The 18,214-nt window shown below is 49.3% G+C and overlaps 1 protein-coding gene across 2 annotated transcripts in view; it reads left to right on the top strand.

The window, feature by feature from the left end:
* Positions 1-755: 755 nt before the first annotated feature.
* INTS1 (integrator complex subunit 1) overlaps positions 756-18,214 on the top strand; it is a 28,462-nt gene continuing 11,003 nt past the window's right edge. Inside the window, exons 1-30 of one of the 2 annotated variants that reach the window (XM_048320881.1) lie at positions 756-955; positions 1,067-1,357; positions 1,905-2,101; positions 2,317-2,454; positions 3,090-3,249; positions 3,587-3,692; positions 3,950-4,136; positions 4,262-4,407; positions 4,710-4,851; positions 5,179-5,355; positions 5,602-5,710; positions 6,342-6,462; positions 7,102-7,179; positions 7,707-7,864; positions 9,035-9,131; positions 9,548-9,639; positions 9,967-10,027; positions 10,410-10,607; positions 10,899-11,028; positions 11,194-11,373; positions 11,465-11,614; positions 12,192-12,371; positions 12,559-12,663; positions 13,505-13,672; positions 13,990-14,101; positions 14,429-14,587; positions 15,321-15,467; positions 15,861-15,959; positions 16,327-16,451; positions 17,120-17,884. In XM_048320881.1, coding sequence (XP_048176838.1) covers positions 898-955; positions 1,067-1,357; positions 1,905-2,101; positions 2,317-2,454; positions 3,090-3,249; positions 3,587-3,692; positions 3,950-4,136; positions 4,262-4,407; positions 4,710-4,851; positions 5,179-5,355; positions 5,602-5,710; positions 6,342-6,462; positions 7,102-7,179; positions 7,707-7,864; positions 9,035-9,131; positions 9,548-9,639; positions 9,967-10,027; positions 10,410-10,607; positions 10,899-11,028; positions 11,194-11,373; positions 11,465-11,614; positions 12,192-12,371; positions 12,559-12,663; positions 13,505-13,672; positions 13,990-14,101; positions 14,429-14,587; positions 15,321-15,467; positions 15,861-15,959; positions 16,327-16,451; positions 17,120-17,884 — 4,836 coding nt within the window. In that variant the 5' untranslated portion in view covers positions 756-897. Of the gene's footprint in view, positions 956-1,066; positions 1,358-1,904; positions 2,102-2,316; positions 2,455-3,089; positions 3,250-3,586; positions 3,693-3,949; positions 4,137-4,261; positions 4,408-4,709; positions 4,852-5,178; positions 5,356-5,601; positions 5,711-6,341; positions 6,463-7,101; positions 7,180-7,706; positions 7,865-9,034; positions 9,132-9,547; positions 9,640-9,966; positions 10,028-10,409; positions 10,608-10,898; positions 11,029-11,193; positions 11,374-11,464; positions 11,615-12,191; positions 12,372-12,558; positions 12,664-13,504; positions 13,673-13,989; positions 14,102-14,425; positions 14,588-15,320; positions 15,468-15,860; positions 15,960-16,326; positions 16,452-17,119; positions 17,885-18,214 lie in introns of both variants that reach the window. The other variant, XM_048320880.1, reaches the window with a different exon arrangement.

Here is an 18,214-nt window from a genome sequence, read left to right as displayed (position 1 = left end):
TCCTGGGAGCACGATATGGGGACAGAAGGGGTGGCATGGGGGAGAGGGGTGGGCAGCCAGTTGCTGTGGGGCCCCCAGTTTTAGTTCCTGACCTCGGTTCTCCTCTGACTCCCTCCCCCTGATTTCAGCTGCTCAATTTCAGCCCCAATCCAACCCGCCCCAATTCCAGCCCCACATCCCAGACCCCCAATTTCAGACACTACTTTCAGCTCCCCTGTTTCAGCCCCTGACTCCAGCTCCCAATCCCACCTCCTTGATTCCCCTCTTTGATTCCAGATCCCCCAATCACAGAATCGTTTAGGTTGGAAAAGACCTCTAAGATCAAGTCCAGCCTTGGACCAATCACTTTTTTAACTAGACCATGGCACTGAGTGCCACGTCCAGTCATTTCTTGAACACCTCCAGGGACGGTGACTCCATCACCCCCTTGGGCAGCCCATTCCAATATCTAATCACCCTTTCTGTGAGGAAATTCCTCCTGATGTCTGACATAACATCCCCTGGTGCTGCTTGACCCTATGTCCCCTTGTCCTGTTGCTAGTTGCCTGGGAGAAGAGGCGGATCAAACACCAAAGAACATCCTTTCTTAAGAAAAATTTCACATATTCCGCATCTTGCAGCAGTCCCAGCCCCTCTCTGACCTCGGGCTCGCCAGAGCCCCCCGAGACCCCCGGGGGTGAAGTTCTTCCTCCCGCCCGCCAGACGGCGCTGCCCGGCGGGGCGGGGCGGGGCGGGCGGTGCTGCCGTGGCGGCGGTTCCGGTTCCGCGTGGCCGCGGCTGTCGCACGGTCCCGGCTGTCGGTCCCGCCTGTCTGTCTGTCTGTCTGTCTGTCTGTCTGTCTGTCTGTGTGTCCCGGGTGTCGCTCGGTCCGTCCCGGGGCCGGTGCTCGGCGGCGCCATGAACCGGCCGAAGGCGGCGGCCGTGCGGCGGCCCAGCGCCGTGCCCAAGCCCTCTGGTGAGTCCCGCGGGGCCGGGCGGGCGGGCTGCGGGCGCTGTCGCTCGCTATCGCTCGCTGTCGCTCACTGTCGCTCACTATCGCTCACTGTCGCTGTGTCTCCCCTCGCAGCGCACCCGCCGCCCGGAGACTTCATCGCGCTGGGCTCCAAGGGGCAGAGCGGCGAGGGCAAGGCCGCCGTCACGCTGCTGAAGCCGGCGCCGCCCGGGCTGCCCTCGGAGCGCAAGCGGGACGCGGCCGCCGCCTTGGCCGGCCCGGCGGGGCTGCCCGGGCTGACCAAGCGCCCCAAGCTCTCCTCCACGCCGCCCCTCAGCGCCCTGGGACGCCTGGCAGAGGCGGCCGTGGCGGAGAAAAGAGCCATCTCGCCCTCCATCAAGGAGCCATCTGTCATCCCCATCGAAGGTGAGGCCTTCGCTCCTGCCGTCACATGGAAGCCAGGGGGAAACTTCTCGTTTCGCTGGAGTCTCATCCCAGGAGGCTTTCTTGAAGCCCACACAGTAATTACGTGCTGTCCTTGAGGATTTCCTTCCCTGGATATAGGGCTGAAGTCACGGTTTTCTCTTCTGTTGGCATTGGGTTGTGTTTGATGTGTCTGAGAGCTGTTTAGTAGCCGTATGTGAAATACTCCCTTGGGGAAATCTAAAAGTCTGGATTGTATGTGAAAAGATTCACATACTTTTTTGGCAAACTCTGGGTGTGGATGTGGCCTTCTGAATTGTCATTCCGTTTCTGATGTTGGGTGCATTTGCAGAGGAGTGTGCTAGCATGGCAAAACAATTAAGGGGCATTGTCAGTTGTGAAACAGAACTTTTAATGGCAGTTGAGTAGGGAGATTGGAGGCGCTAAAAGTGAGCTGGTCCATGCTTTGCTGTCCCTTGGTCCTGCAGCACCTCAGGGTAGTTATTTGGCACGAGGGTCAATGCTGATGCCTGTGTGTTGCTGGTTGCAGTCGTCCCCACAGTGCTGCTGGATGAGATTGAGGCAGCAGAGGCAGAAGGAAACGATGACCGTATTGAGGGGGTGCTGTGTGGAGCTGTGAAGCAGCTGAAGATGAACAGAGCCAAACCTGACACCACGCTCTACCTCAGCCTTATGTACCTGGCAAAAATCAAACCCAACATATTTGCCACCGAAGGGGTTATCGAGGTGAGGACTCAGGAGCTTACTGATGTATCATTGTTGCCAAACTGTGAGCAGAGTTGCAGTTTGTCTCAGGCCAGAGCATGATCTGCATGGCTTTGGAAATGCCAGAGCCCTGTGGCAAGCTGCTGCCATTTGTATTTCTCTTTCTGCAGCTTCTTTGCATGCTTTCTCAATAGGTATCTTGTTTATTATTTAACTTTTTGTGGCTGTTATTCCAGGCGCTGTGCAGCCTACTCCGAAGAGATGCCTCCATCAATTTCAAAGCCAAAGGGAACAGCCTTGTGTCTGTCCTGGCATGCAACCTTCTCATGGCAGCTTACGAGGAGGATGAGAACTGGCCAGAGATCTTTGTCAAGGTTGGTGAACTGAGGGGGCTTCTGCTGGACTGAGGCAGTGGTGGACAGATTGGGTTGGGAAGTGTGGATGTGTTGGAGTAGGAGAGCAGCAGAGGATTTATTACAGCTGTAGGTAAGGGAGTGGCCAGTGTCCTCTTGTCCACTGTGGAATGCAGCTGGAGGAGACAGAAATTGGAGTCTGGGCCCATCCTTTTAAAGAAAAATCTCCATGGGTTTCTGGAATGCTGTGGCCTCCTTTGTTGTTTGTTGCCTTATCTCTGCTGTTTTCTGAGATGTCTTTGAGAGTCTGTATTGATGTAAGTGTTGCAGAGACTCCTTGCTTTCTATTCTATATGGGATTAAAACAGCCCATTAATTTAAAAAGGCTGAGCTGACCAGCTTCTGTATTTTGGTGCTAGAAATTGTTGTAAAGTCTTTGCTAAAGCTAGTCAGCTTTCTTGCTTGGGAAGGGTTGATGCTCACTAGAGCTTGGGATGTAATGGTTTGTGGTTTTGCTCTTGTGTGACTTGCTTGGTCTGGTTTTCATCCATGCAATGGTTATGCTAGTTTCCTACTTTGTATATTGGAAATCCATAAAAACTCACAAATGCTCCTTTAATTAACCCCATGAATATGGCCTGTGCCACCTTCTGCAGGTGTACATTGAGGACTCCCTTGGGGAGCGCATCTGGGTGGACAGCCCTCACTGCAAGACGTTTGTGGATAACATCCAGACAGCTTTTAACACAAAGATGCCTCCTAAGACCATGCTCTTGCATGGAGAAGTTGGACGTAGCGGAGGGGACCTTAGTGCTGGTAAGAAGATCTTTGGGAACCAGGAACAAAGGTTTAGGGAGAGGATGGAGCCTGCAGTGCTTATTGACTTGTGAGAATAGTTTGTTCCTGGATGGAGTCACATAGACCAGGCTTTGAGTTCCAGGCATTGCTTTTCTTCTTTTTGGGGCTCTTTCATGTCCAGGGGATGTTTGAGGGTAGTGCAAAATGGGCCTGTGTGGGATGCAGTGTGAGAGGCTGTGGTCTTGCTGAAAGGGATCCTTGAAAGAAGCTGAACAAACCAGAGCACACATGATTGGTCTCTAGGGAGAGGAGTTGCCTCATGGAGTGTGCTCTTCTGTGTCCTGGTCTCTTGTAGGGAGTAGCCCACACCCTTCCATGACAGAGGAGGAGGACAGCCAGAGTGAGCTGCTGATTGCAGAGGAGAAAATGAGCCCGGAGCAGGCGGGTCAGCTCATGCCCAGGTACAGTGCCTCTTCCTCTCCTAACACAGCTGTGTGGCAGATGTGTCTGTAGATGTGTCTGTGCTCACCCACCCTGCAGAGCTGTGGCAGAGAGCTCCTGTGGCACCTGCTGGGGGATGTTGAGCATCAGATAAAACTGGTTCCAGGAGAAAAGAGTGGATTTTGTTGGTTTGAAATGCAAACCGCAAACAGGAAAGAGTGCTGATCTCTGGACTGGCTTTTGTGGAAATGAGTCAAGTTCAATTTGTGTGGCCCAGGTATGAAGACCTTGCAGAGAGTGTGGAGGAATATGTCCTGGACATGCTTCGGGACCAGCTCAACCGGCGCCAGCCCATGGACAATGTCTCCCGGAACCTGCTCCGGCTGCTGACAGCAACCTGTGGCTACAAAGAGGTGCGTCAGATGGCTGTGCAGAGGCTGGAGATGTGGCTGCAGAATCCAAAGGTAAGGAGAGGAGCTGCTGAAGCACAACCCTGGTCTGGAATCCAGCCAGGAGGGCTGCATACCGCCAGTTACGTTTCTGGTCTGTAATGGCAAGTGGCTGGAGTCTTTCTGCTCTCCCTCTGCAGTTGACCAAGCCAGCTCAGGACTTGCTGATGTCAGTCTGTATGAACTGTAACACCCACAGCTCAGAGGACATGGAAGTTATCTCTAACCTGATCAAAATTCGTCTCAAGCCAAAAGTCCTTCTCAACCACTACATGCTGTGTATCAGGTGAGTGACTGGGTCTGTGATGGGAAGAGAAAGCACTGTGGGAGATGTGCCCAGGTACTTGACAGTCTCATTGTCTCTGCACAGTGGTTTCAAGTACCATCTTGGAGCATGGAGTGTCTTGTGTTCATTTAAATGAATTTCTTTGTCCTGGAAGTCTTTCAGTAGTCCTTTGATGTTGTCCTTTGACTTGTGCTGTTCCATCCTTTTCACTTTTGTGTGCTAAGTACTTCAAGCAGAAATCAAAACAATGTGTCCAGCTGCACTGAAATGTCAGTTCAGGTATCTCTGGTCTTCCCTTGCAGAGAGCTGCTGAATGCACACAGGGATAACCTGGGCACCACCATTAAATTTGTGATTTTCAATGAACTATCAAATGCAAGAAACCCCAACAACATGCAGATCCTGTATACTGTGCTTCAGCACAGCTCAGAGCAAGCTCCAAAGGTAGGTGCAGTGTCTTGGATGACTGATGGTGATCCTGGAACCCCACCCAACAGATTTAGTTGTTTTGAGGCTCAGATGAATCTTTTCACAGGCAGAATCATACTATTTTGAAGTTATATTATTATGCTTGGTAGGAATAAACATAAATGGGCATTTTCTGACTCCCACATTCTGAATGATAATGCAGTTTCATGGGAGAAACGTTATTACAGCTCCCCAGGGGTCTGAAGGACAGGATACCAGCAGCATGGTTTCCCTGTGTCTCTTCATTCTGTGGATGCAGACCCATTACAGCACACTGAAAGTTTTCTCTCTGTGTGGCCCCAGTACCTGGCAATGGTGTTCCAGGACCTGTTGACCACCAAGGACGATTACCTGCGAGCTTCACGGGCTCTGCTGCGGGAGATCATCAAACAGACAAAACATGAGATCAACTTCCAGGCCTTCTGTCTGGGTCTTATGCAGGAACGGAAGGAGGCCCTGTATGCAGAGATGGAATTCAAGGTACCATTTTTGACCTTTGTGCTGCTGGATGTGCCAGTGATGCACTGAGCTCTTTGTCTGCTTTTCTGGCCATTCTTTCTTTTGCTCTTTGGTGTCTGAGTGAGTCACTATTTGTGTGTCTCTTAGCAGCACTCCCATATCTCATTTCCAAACATCCATGTTCGTCATTTTTGATGACAAAACACTTCCAGAAGGCAGCTCCGGGTGTTGCTGTTCAACTCACTTTTTTTTCTTCTCTATTTTAAGGAGCGGTTTGTCATCCACATAACCGACCTGCTAGCTGTCTCCATGATGCTTGGTATCACAGCCCAGGTGAAGGAGGCTGGAATTGCTTGGGACAAAGGAGAGAAAAAGAGTAAGCAGAAGAACCTAGGTTCTCCCTGAGGATGGGCATCTTGGTAGATATCTGTCCCTGATTTTGGGGGAGTATTGCCCCTAGGGTTGGGAGCTTGCTGTCATCCTGGGACTGACAGAGATAGGAGGTGTGGCATTTGCATGGCTGGGTGCTTCTTTTATCTATGGAAGCAGTGGCTGAGAGGCTGGGGAAAAGGAGCTGTGGATGGAGGGGCCTCAAGCCTGAAGGGGCAGCTGTAAGGATTATTAAGGGGCTGGGAAGACGGGCCTTTGGTGTGGCACTGACATGACTGCCCCCATGCCTCCTTCTCACAAAACTAATCCATGTGTGCTTCATGTTGGGGCTTTTGCTGCAGCACATGTCAGAAAGCAAAGCACATGTGTTGTCAGAGCTGGGGGGCTCAAGGCTTTCTCATATACTCCTCTTCTCTGGTTCCCCTTCTCTAGTGGAAGGCGTCCCTGCCTGTGGTGCAGGAATTGGAACAAGATAATCTTTAAGGTTCCTTCCAACCCAAACCATTCTGTGATTCGATGATTTACTGTTGATGCCTCAGAGTCCTGGTTACTGTCTTGAAACCACCACGCTTCTGATGGGGCCCGTGTGTGTACTTTGTGACCTGACTGTTTTTCAGACCTGGAAGTGCTGCGCTCGTTCCAGAACCAAATTGCTGCTATCCAACGGGATGCTGTCTGGTGGCTGCACACAGTTGTTCCATCTATCAGCAAGCTGGCTCCAAAGGACTATGTGCACTGGTGAGAGTCAGCCTGGTCATCTCTGTGCATAACCAGTCCCTTCCCCAGCACTGTGATGTGTTATGAAAAACCAGGTGTACGCCAGGGTTTGGTTAGATTTCTCTCCCATTTTCAGACTGGGAGCAGAAACAGTTTTAGCAGGGTTCAGGCTGGGGCTGTATCTCTCTCTGAAATTCATTCAGATGCCTCCTCTTACCGGAAACATATGATAATGGAAAATATTTCTCATTTATATTGCTTGGATCCACTCAGTAGGGGATTTCTAGTTACCTGACCAAACACAATCCCTGTGGACCCCTTGTTTTTCTGTCTGAAATAGTTTTTCAGTCTCTCTGGCTGAGGACTCCACAGATAATTCTGTCTTCTGGAGGTCAGGTGGTATCCTGGAGTCTTGGCACAAGGCATTACTGAGGCCATTCAAGCCAGAATTAATAGTAAGCAAGATAAGTTACTGAAAGTCTAAAAGCCCAGAGCCCATATTGTACAGTCCTCCCTGTTCTGAATCATGTGGTTACTGTTGCTAGACTCACTTATCTGAGGAGGCTCCTTCATGTGTAGGATGGGAAGCTTTAGCAGGATTTTGGGGAGACTGGATTTAAGCCTCACAGATGATGTTTACTGTCCTCTTCATCTCTACAGCCTCCACAAGGTGCTCTTCACAGAACAGCCAGAAACCTACTACAAATGGGACAACTGGCCCCCTGAGAGTGACCGCAAGTGAGTGCGTGCCCCTCCTGTGGTGGGTGCAGGTGGGGAGCTGCTCTAGCTGAAGGCAGAGGAATGGGTGTTTTCTGGTGATCCTTTTATAGCTCAGTGTTGGAAAGGCTTGGAACTGTGCTCAGATTTTCTTCATCTGTTACACTGCCATAAAATTGAGGGGTGTTGTTCCACTCTCCATCTGTTCCTCTTCCTCCTTCATTCCAGTTCCCTGTGCCAAGCTGTTCTGTATCTTGACGCTGTAGTTGTAAGGAGGGCAGCCCCGCAGTGTGTGGGTAACTGGGGTGTAACCTTGGGGAGCTCAGATTCAAGGAGGCTGAAGCATCGAGGTACAAGGCACTGAGAGTGATACTCCAATAATAATTTGTTTCATATTGTTGCATTTGGAGCTGGAGATCAGGGAAGGTGCTGTAAACTAAGCTGTGATGTATCTTCTGCTCAGATGAGTTGTAGGGTCTGTGGAGAGTTCTGGGAGGCCTCACGCTGCTGTCCAAAGAAGTGTGATTGATGTCTCGTGTCTCCTGCAGCTTCTTCCTTCGCCTGTGCTCCGAGGTGCCCATCCTGGAGGACACCCTGATGCGCATCCTTGTGATTGGTTTGTCGCGGGACCTGCCCCTGGGCCCCGCCGATGCCATGGAGCTCGCCGACCACTTGGTGAAGAGGGCTGCAGCTGTGCAAGCAGATGGTGAGGCTGCACAGAGCTCCCACCAGCAAGTGCTTGCTTCTGTCTCCACATCCTCCTATTGCCACCCAGCGCTGAGACAGCTCCTACCACCTACCACAGAGCCTTTGCATCACTTAAAGTATATTTTAGTCATGATGGCTAAGCATTTGGCTCAGGGCCAGACATGTACTGCTGTTGCTTTCTCACTAGAAAAGCTTCTTATTTTCTCTTACTGTTTCCCTCTGTTACTAATTTTGTATCATGGAGTGTTTGGGAAATTATTGGTTGTGTAGAGAATGAAGGGCTGTGAACCACTACCCAGAGTTTTGAGTCAGCGTTTTTAAATTCAATTTAGTCCTTCATACATACTGTAAAATGAAATTTATAGGCTATGCAAAAATGGAAGGTTTGGAAGTTAAATTAATTAACCAATTGTGCACTCTTCCCAAGTCCATTATTGGGACACTTACAGAATAGCAGTTACAAAAGCAGTCTTTACTTTCACTCCTTTTATGAATTCATTTAGCATTTGTCTAAATTCCTGCATTGCTGTGAAATATGTCCGTTCAGCTGAGCTGTATGTGTTTGTGGCAGAATTGAGGGTGTTGTCAGAGTTTGATTCTAAAGCATCTGACATGCTCTTAGTGCTGAGTGGCCAATGGCAAAGAGTAATCCTGAACTGCTCAGTGCTTGTGGAATGATCCTGCTGTTCAGTATCCTCTCAAAATGTGTCCAGCCTCTCATATAGGATTCTAAATCCTGCACCATTTTGTTTTCAGACTCAGAATTAGAGTGAGTCTGAAAACTTGCAACGACGTTGAAATGCATTTTTAGTTCCTCTGAGCCCCGGAAGTTCTGAGCAGATTTGCTGCTTACCTGAAGGAGTGTATCCAAGTTCTGAAAAAGTTACAAGTATCATATTGCATGCATTGGGGGAAAAAAGTACCCTTAAGAATTTAAACCAGATTGCAGCTGAAAAGCTCCATATCCTTATAGATTGACTTATAGGATTTTTAAAGTGTTTTTGCTTTTTCAATGTTGTTTTTTTTGTTTCTGTAATACCATGACAGCAAGCCCACAATAACATAGTTGCTTGAAGTAAAATTTTTCTTACACTGTGATGCTTTTCTTGAAGGACTTTCAGGCAGGTAGACAGGTCAATAACTTGTTCAGTCTTTTCTTCTCCTCCAGATGTCGAGGTCCTGAGGGTAGAAAGAATCCAGCTGATCGATGCAGTCTTGAATCTGTGCACTTATCACCATCCAGAGAATATCCAGCTACCCCCAGGGTAAGACTTATCACAGAGATAATCTTGTTGTGATCCAGCTCACTTTCACCTTGTGACTAACATTCCCAGCTCACAGATTTTAACATGTTTTCTCTATTACACTTTGTAATCACAAAATGGTGAGGAAGCCTTTTCAGGGTCGTGTTCAGATGGGTGTTTCTCTAGAGCAATCAAGACCTGAGTCATGGAATGTACTTTGCTCTGCAAGCACTGACCTTTCTGCCCTAGAAATCCTCAGCTAAATCCTGCTGTCCCTCCTGAAAGGTTATTTGTGTATGTGTGTGTGTTTGTTTGTTGAGAAAACCACTGAATGGCATGACTGAATCTAAACAGTACTTGATTAAGGAGAAAAGCAGACTTGAGGTCGACTTACGGAACCCAACTTGACCACTTCTCTCTATTGATGGCTTTTGCAGGTACCAGCCTCCAAATCTAGCTATTTCCACTCTCTACTGGAAAGCTTGGCCTCTCCTGCTTGTAGTGGCAGCGTTCAATCCTGAAAACATTGGTGAGTGTGGACATTTCCCAGGACACCAGTTCTGCTGCAAAAATTGGCCAAGGTGCTTTCTGCAGAAGTCTGCTTGCTTGTGTGCAAGGCCTATGCTGGGCTGGTGAGGTAACTGCAGTTAAATAACTGTGTGTCCCCTGTGGGTGAAAAATGTGTGGAAGTGGGATTTGGACCAGCATGTGGCTGGAATCACCTTGTTTGTGCTCTGAGTGTTATGAGCTATTCTCAAGTGAGTTTGTGTCTCCCCACCTTGCAATGTGTTAGAGTATATATAAAGGCTCTATTTTTATCCTGTATTCCTGATTGTCCTTCTCTTCTCTGCTGCAGGTCTGGCTGCATGGGAGGAGTACCCCTCTCTAAAGATGCTCATGGAAATGGTCATGACCAAGTTAGTATGGTTAAATCTCTACATAAATCAGATAGACCACTGAAAACACACATTTCTGAATTAAGTTTGTGCCATGCGACTCCTTCCTTTCCAGTGGGACTAGTGTAAAATAAACTGGCATCAACACTGCAGTTGGAGTGGGAAAAGTGCCTTCCCTTGACAAAAATATTATAAGCAAGGGAATAAAGCTGAGAAGAAGGGGGAAGGGGATGACTGCTGTGCCTTGCTGAGAAGGTCTCAGTCTCCTGGCTCCACTGAGAAACTACTTGTTTTTTTCTACATTGTCTATCAGAGCTGAGGTCCTGTGTTCTTCCTGACTGTGATTCATTAATTCTGAATAGAACAAGATAACCATTTCCTTTTTTTAAACTTATTTTCTCAGTAATTATTCCTATCCTCAATGTACCTTGACGGATGAGGAGACACGCACAGAGATGATTAATCGTGAACTTCAAATCTCCCAGAGAGAAAAACAAGAGATTCTTGCATTTGAGGGTCATCTGGCTGCTGCATCCACAAAACAAACAATTACAGAAAGCAGCAGCCTCTTGCTGTCCCAGCTGACAAGTCTGGACCCTCAGTAAGTAGCCTTCTGCATTCGGGTGCCATCATGAAATCCCAGTTAACACTAGGTGGTTGATGTGGGGAAGAAGTTAACTAAGTTAACAGGGTGGTTGATGTGGGGAAGAAGAACCCTGTGGTGTGGTAGCCCATGGGATCACAGAATCATAAAATGGTTTGGTTTGGAAGATCATCTGTTTCCAACCTGCCTGCCACCTTCCTATAGACCCCCTCATGCACTACTGAACTGACTGATCCTCATCACACCAAAGTCTGTCAGCCTGTGAATAACTTGTTGTTTCTGTGACAGGGGCCCCCCTCGCAGACCTCCACCACATGTCCTGGAGCAGGTGAAAAGCCTGAACCAGTCACTTCGCTTGGGCCACCTTCTGTGTCGCAGTCGCCATCCTGACTTTCTTCTCAACATCATTCAAAGACAGGTGGGCTGTGGTGGGACTGGATCCCTCGCCTCTGAAACTTGAGCAGAGTGAGGGGCAAAAGGAAGCTAAGTGAGATTCAGGGGAAGGTGGTTTGCTGCTCAGAAATTAAATGATCAGTGTGCTGCATCTGTGTTCTGCTGAACTTGTTACTCTCATCCTTCCCAGGCCTCATCACAGTCAATGCCATGGCTGGCAGATCTGGTTCAGTCCAGCGAGGGCTCCTTGGATGTCCTGCCCGTGCAGTGCCTTTGTGAGTTCCTGCTTCATGATGCTGCTGATGAATCGACCTCGGGTGAAGAAGAAGAGGAGGGTGAGAGTAAGGACCAGCGTGCCAAGAAACGCCAGGTGAGCAATCTCTTGAGGAACCCTTCTGTTACCTACTTCCTGTGCATCCCAGATTTGATTTCACTGGACAGGCCAACTTCTCACTCTGCAGAGACAACAGAAACAAAGGCAGTTGCTTGGACGCTTGCAAGACTTGCTGTTGGGACCCAAAGCAGATGAACAGACAACCTGTGAGGTGCTTGACTACTTCCTGCGGCGCCTGAGTTCTTCCCAGGTGGCTTCCCGGGTCCTGGCCATGAAGGTGGGCAGAATGCAAATCATCTTGGCTAGGGTCTGTCTGAAGCCCAGGGCAGAGCCCTAGGTTATCTTGAGTCCAGAGCCAACACAGTGAAATTGTTTCATGTCATCCTCCTTCAGTGACTCGTCTCAATCTCCAACCCCATCAAATGCACTTCTGCTCCCTGCTGCTCAGAAGTTATTGTTCAACAGCCAAATTGTACTTTTTCTTAAGATAGAGCTGGGTTTTGCTTTGTTTCCTGTGAAGTTCAGGTGTAGACTCAGGAGACTGTGTGCCGTGTAGAGTAATTGGCAGAGGCTGTTTTCTGTGGGGAGAGGGAGTGAGTGAGTGCCTGGTGCTCTGGAGCATAGTCAAGGCAAAGACAATTGCAGGGAGCTCAGAAAGATCATGCTCAGACTGAAACTTCAAGCAGGGTATCTGTCAAGAAAACATATTAAATGAGATGAAACCTGTTGTGCTGCATTTGGATCGTTCTGTGGTGTTTGAAGCAGGTTTCTGTTATATTCACTGGTTTGAAACTCACAGTCCAGCTGTGGCTGTGGCTTCAAATGCAGCAGCCACATCCGTGTGACTTGTGCAGGGCCTGTCCTTGGTGCTGTCGGAAGGAGGAATGCGTGATGGGGAGGAGAAGGATCACCCCATGGAAGAAGACTCGGGTGATTCTGAGCTGCTGCAGGGATATCAGTGGCTGCTGAGAGACCTCCCGAGGCTGCCGCTGTTTGACAGTGTGAGAGCCACGACAGCTCTGGCCTTGCAGCAGGTGGGTGTAAGCAGCTGAAGGAAGGAGTGTCCAGCTTGTTCTTTTTCTACTCCTGCTGAAACAGATCGAAACAAATTGGATCTGGCTGCGATATTGACATGTTTATATGCTTGCAGAAGAATTTCGCTTATGCTGGTGCTTGTTTTCACTAAGTCTTGATTTCTAATGAAAGGAATTCTCGTTCTAGGCCATCCACATGGAGACAGATCCCCAGACCATCAGTGCTTACCTGGTGTACCTCTCCCAGCACGCCCCAGTGGAGGAGCAGGGACAGCACAACGACCTTGCTCTGGTGAGGGGAGGGATCACATGGGGGACACGTGGCATGTCCCAGGACAGTGGTAGGCAAGGGACTTGCTGTACCACCAGGATGAGTTTTGGGGAGCATGTTACTCTGATAACTGCATGTTTGTGTCTTTCTGTATGGGTTTAAAGGCAAGCTGTGTCTTTGGTTCATATAACGAAATGGTATCAGAGCAGTAACTTCCAGTCCAACAGCCCATCAGCTGGAATGGGGAATGCAAGAGTGGATAGTGGTTTGATGGAAATCCCATCACCTGACAGTGTTTCATAATTAAGCAGGTGCTAAACCTGCAGTCATACGTGCTTGGGGAGAGAATGGGAAATCAGGAACTTTAGTGGTAGATATGTACTCTCCTATAACCAAAACTAGATTTCTGGGTTTATTTGTTTATGGGGGTTTTTTTCTTTCTAGAAAAGCTTTTGGTGGATTTTTTTTTAATAATGATTTTGTTTTTCATTTTTCTCCGTGGGTGCTTTTTTCATTGCTTTTAAGACTCATGTGCTGATAGTGCCTCCATAGATCTGTTTAGATACGTGGAGGAGGTTAAATGGTAAGCGTCAGTAGATCTTTTTCTTCAGAGAAATGCTATGTAAATGCTTACTTTAATGGGCTGCATCAGAAGGCACCTGTGCTCCACTGGGGACACTGTAAGATGCATGCAAAGCACTGGCCTTGTCCCTCTTGTGTCGGTTCTACTCTTGACTCCACAAGCTGATCTCCAGAGTGGCGTTTACTGGGCTGATGATAGAACCTGGAGAACAGTGCAGTGAAACCAGGGCACCTGGCTGTGTTTTGCAGTAAAGACCTCCTGGATGTTTTTCCCTTGCAGGATGTTGCCCGATTGATCGTGGAGCGCTCCACCATCATGTCCCACCTGTTCTCCAAGCTCTCCTACAGTGCTGAGTCAGACGCGGTGCTCGTGGCTCTGCTCTCCATCTTCTCCCGCTACATCAAGCGCATGCGGCAGAGCAAGGAGGGTGAGGAGGTGTACAGCTGGGTGAGTGCCTCCTGCCTTGCCTCAGCAGCTCACAGAGACTGGACAGGTTAACAAAACAGAAGCCCTTTATGTGTTACTCAATTTGAATAAACCAAATCCAGCTCAAGAATTCCCTGATCTGAAAATAATTGGATCGTGGCACAGTATCAGAGCCAAGCCTATGTGTTTGTAAAAAGCCTTTTTAACTTTTCCCCAAGTATCTTTTGTGGCCACTGCTGGTGATATTGGGAACTATGGTCTGGCTAAAGTTGTCCGTTCTCATGTTCTCCTTTCTCTCCCCACCTTTGCTCATCCTGTCTTTTCCTGGCTTTTTCCAGTCAGAGTCCCAGGATCAGGTGTTCCTTCGTTGGACTAGTGGGGAAACAGCCACCATGCACATCCTTGTGGTCCATGCCATGGTTATTCTCCTGACACTGGGGCCACCTCAAGGTTAGTGAAATATGCTCAGATTTTTTCAGGGGGTAATGGAGAATACAGGGAGGCTTTTCTCTATCTGCTATCTCCTAACAGGTCAGGCTGATGTTAGTCCTTCTACTCGCAGGCTCAGCCCTTGCAGTACTTGTTTGTAGCTGTAAGATTTATCAGAATATTGCTGCAGAGAGTGAAGGATTTGCAGGCTGATTTCTTTTTTTTTGCTTTCTGCAGACAGCAGGAAATACTAAAACAATGGTGTGTTCTGGTGTACTGATCGAGAAGGGCAGGGTGTTCTAGGTGCTTGTGAACATGGGAAATAATTTTGTATCCACTCTTAAGCAGGAGATGGTGATTTTTACACCTTACTGGATATATGGTTCCCGGAGAAAAAGCCCCTTCCTACTGCTTTTCTGGTTGACACCTCCGAGGAGGCTCTGCTGCTCCCTGACTGGCTGAAGCTGCGGATGATCCGCTCCGAGGTCCCGCGTCTCGTGGATGCAGGTGAGCCTGTGGCACGTTCATTGGTGTTTCAGACCCTGCTGAAAGGAAAGGGAGAGGTTTCCCTGCTCAAGTGTGCCCAGCCATCCTACTGGGATGCCTTTGGATGGAGCCATCTGTCACTATTACTTTTAAAGTAGGGGAGTGAGTCTGAATGGATATTGTGCTTTCTGTGTATTTTAAAGGAATGGGGGGCTCTGAATTGAGGTCCCATCTCTTGTACAACTATGCAGTCACCAGACAACAGGCACAGCACTGTGGGAAGCTGTGCCTGAAGGATATAAGCTAAACCTCTGGTTACTCTGGTCCTCATACCACTTGTCAGTGCTCTCTTTCTTCTTGGTATTCAGTGCTTTCATCCCATTTTACTAATTAAATGACAGCTGTCTATAGCCAGTGATTGAATTATTCAATAATTCCTGCCTGCAGCCATCAAGAGATAGAGTGGAAGTTATTTTTTAATACAAATGATTGCGTTACTGAGGTTCTCATAAAATTAAACAGAAGATCAAATTAGCCAGTGAGTGAATTAACTGGAAGATGCAATAAGGCGGCAATGATTTGCAGAGGAAAGAAAATATAGTAGGCAGCTGTCAGACTTCTGGCTTTAGGCTCTCTGCAGCCCTGTCATTAATGTGTCACTGTTGGTCCAGACAAAAGCATAAAGATCAGGTAATAAAGATGACACTCTGTGGGCAGTTCAGAGGTCTGAGGACTCAGTGTTTGTTTATTTCAGCCCTGCAGGACCTGGAGCCACAGCAGCTGCTTCTCTTTGTTCAGTCCTTTGGAATCCCGGTTTCCAGCATGAGCAAACTTCTGCAGTACCTGGATCAGGCAGTATCTCATGACCCACAGACGCTGGAGCAGAACATCATGGACAAGAGTAAGAGCTACAGATGAGGCTGACTAGGCATTTCACTTTTTCTTGAACAGTTTCCATGAGTATCTCCTGTGACTTCCTTGGAAAAATCCAAGCTAGCTCAGCAAACTTTGTGCACAGGCTGCTTTGGCAGCTTGTTGTCACTGTAGACACCTGGGTGGCCCTTGGTTGTATTCCTCAAAATAGAGAGGGATTTTTTGGATTGGAGCGCACAGAGTCAAAAAGTAGTTTGGGAGGTACTTTGTAAAAGAAACAAAGTTTTCAAGGCATCATGTTATGAAGTTTATGGGAACAGCAGATTCTCTTGTCTGTGGGAGCTGTACAAACACCCAATTCTGTCCTGCTTTACTGAAGAGGGCAAGATGATGATGTGCTGTTATTTCCTCCTTTTTTCAGACTACATGGCTCATCTTGTGGAGGTTCAACATGAGAGAGGAGCAACAGGAGGCCAGACTTTCCACTCCTTGCTTACTGCCTCCTTACCAGCCCGCCGAGGTACTGCCTGGGACAGCCTAAATGTCAAAGTCATCTTCCAAACTTCCCTCCTTTGTTGCTGTTCAGAAGAACAGGCAGTGCTGTCTTCAAAAGCAGTCATGTTGCAATATACCAGCAAGTTAGACACCAGCCCTTTTTATAGGTTTTTTGCTTCTGACAAAGGGAGAAATTCCAATATTTTTGGAGTTTATTACAGTGAGTTTTTCTGAGTGATATGGAAAAATAGGTCTTGCTTGGACTCAAGAGAAAAGCTGCTGAACTCCTCAGTAGTTAGAGACTGTAAAGCTGAAAGTGATCTGGTGTTGGGGCTCCAGATGCTTTCTACCATAACAGCATTTTCCTTTCTTTCCTTTTATTCCTCTTGCAGACAGTGCTGAGACTGCAAGGTCAAAATCTAGTCCTGAAAACTCTCAAAGTCAGAGCCGGATCCGGGCCTTGAGCCAGGTCCGTGTTCTGGGCCCAGAAGATGATCTGGCAGGCATCTTTCTGCAGGTACTGTTACAACCTCCAGCTGAGTAGCTGCTTCCCTGCAGCAGCTTTACAGAATCCATCTCTCTTATACTTGCATCTTGTGACCCCTTATCCTGCAGTGTTTGCTGGCAATAAATATGAAAGCCCTGATGCAACGAGGCCATGCCATTACAGCCTGGTGGAGTTGATACTGGCAGGAATTTTTTCTTGCAGTTGGAACGTGATGTGGCTTTTGATCATGCCTAGTACTGTCAGTACCTAGTAGCATGTTGCTGTCTCTGCACCTTGTTTGTTCTGTGTATAGTTCCTTTCCTCTCAGCAGTGGATGCAGGATTTGTGAAATGCTCACAGGGCCCTGGCAGAAAAGCTGTGTGCAAACAGCATTTGTACTCTGGCTTGCCTACTTACAGAGCTTCCCACCCTCCACTGACTCCAGAAGGAGCCTACAGGGAATTAATTGGCCAAGTTAGTTGTTGGTATTTGGGTAGTCGTGTTGGGGTTGCAGAGATGCTGCTTATGTTCACGTGCCAGGCACTAGAATGTACAAGAAGCTGTATCAGAAGGTTCCTGTTAGCCCACAGTCAGTGTAACTGTACGAGGTAAATCGCTCCTCTGCCTTGGGATGTTCATGGTACAGCAAGCCCTTTTCACTGGCTGTCCTAAATGTACTCCGTGTTGTATCCCCCCAGCTTTTCCCACTGACCCCGGACCCACGGTGGCAGAACTCCAGCCTGCGGCCACTGGCCCTGGCACTGCAGCAGGCGCTGGGGCAGGAGCTGGCTCACATCCGCCAAGGGGCCGCGCCGGCGAGCGGGATGGCGGCGAGCGGGATCACGGCGAGCGGGATGGCGGCGAGCGGGATCACAGTGAGCGGGATGGCGGCGAGCAGGATGGCGGCGAGCGGGATCACGGCGAACGGGATGGCGGCGAGCGGGATCACAGTGAGCGGGATGGCGGCGAGCGGGATGGCGGCGAGCGGGATGGCAGTGAGTGGGATGGCAGCGAGTGGGATCACGGCGAGTGGGATCACGGCGAGCGGGATGGCGGCGAGCGGGATCACGGCGAGCGGGATGGCAGCGAGCGGGATCACGGCGAGCGGAATCACGGCGAGCGGGATGGCGGCGAACGGGATCACGGCGAGCGGAATCACGGCGAGCGGGATCGCGGCGAGCGGGATGGCGGCGAGCGGGATCACGGCGAGCGGGATGGCGGCGAACGGGATCGCGGCGAGCGGGATGGCGGCGAGCGGGATCACGGCGAGCGGGATCACGGCGAGCGGGATGGCGGCGAGCGGGATCACAGCGAGTGGGATCGCGGTGAGCGGGATGGCGGCGCGGCTGCTGCAGGCGGTGGCTGCGCTGCTCAACTCGGCGCACAGCGGTGCCCTGGTCATGGCCATGCACCGCCACCACTTCATCTCCTGCCCGCTCATGCGCCAGCTCTACCAGTACCACGTGAGTGGCTTTGGGAGCGCTTCATGAAGAGGCGTGAGGTGGGGAGAAATGGGAAATCTGCAGTGCATCTGCTCTGCTGTGGGCATCCCTGTGTAATGCTCAGCTCAGGTTGCCTTGCCATTACCTGCAGAATTAGGTGTACCTTACCTAGCCTGGTAACTCTTTTTTGGATTTACAGCTGTAGGTCTCTGCTGGTTTTGGGATCTCTAGTCTGTGTTGTATTGTGGTGTTGGACATGTCGTACGAGCCAAGGCGTTTGCAGACAGTTGGAGAGATAAAGTCTAATTCACTAAGTCATAGAATGGTTTTGGTTGGAAGGCACCTTAAAGA

The sequence above is a fragment of the Corvus hawaiiensis genome, chromosome 16, assembly GCF_020740725.1.
Source record: "Corvus hawaiiensis isolate bCorHaw1 chromosome 16, bCorHaw1.pri.cur, whole genome shotgun sequence".
NCBI lineage: Eukaryota > Metazoa > Chordata > Aves > Passeriformes > Corvidae > Corvus > Corvus hawaiiensis.
The sequence above is the reverse complement of the archived record's forward strand: the minus strand, read 5'-3'. Positions and strand labels throughout refer to the sequence as shown.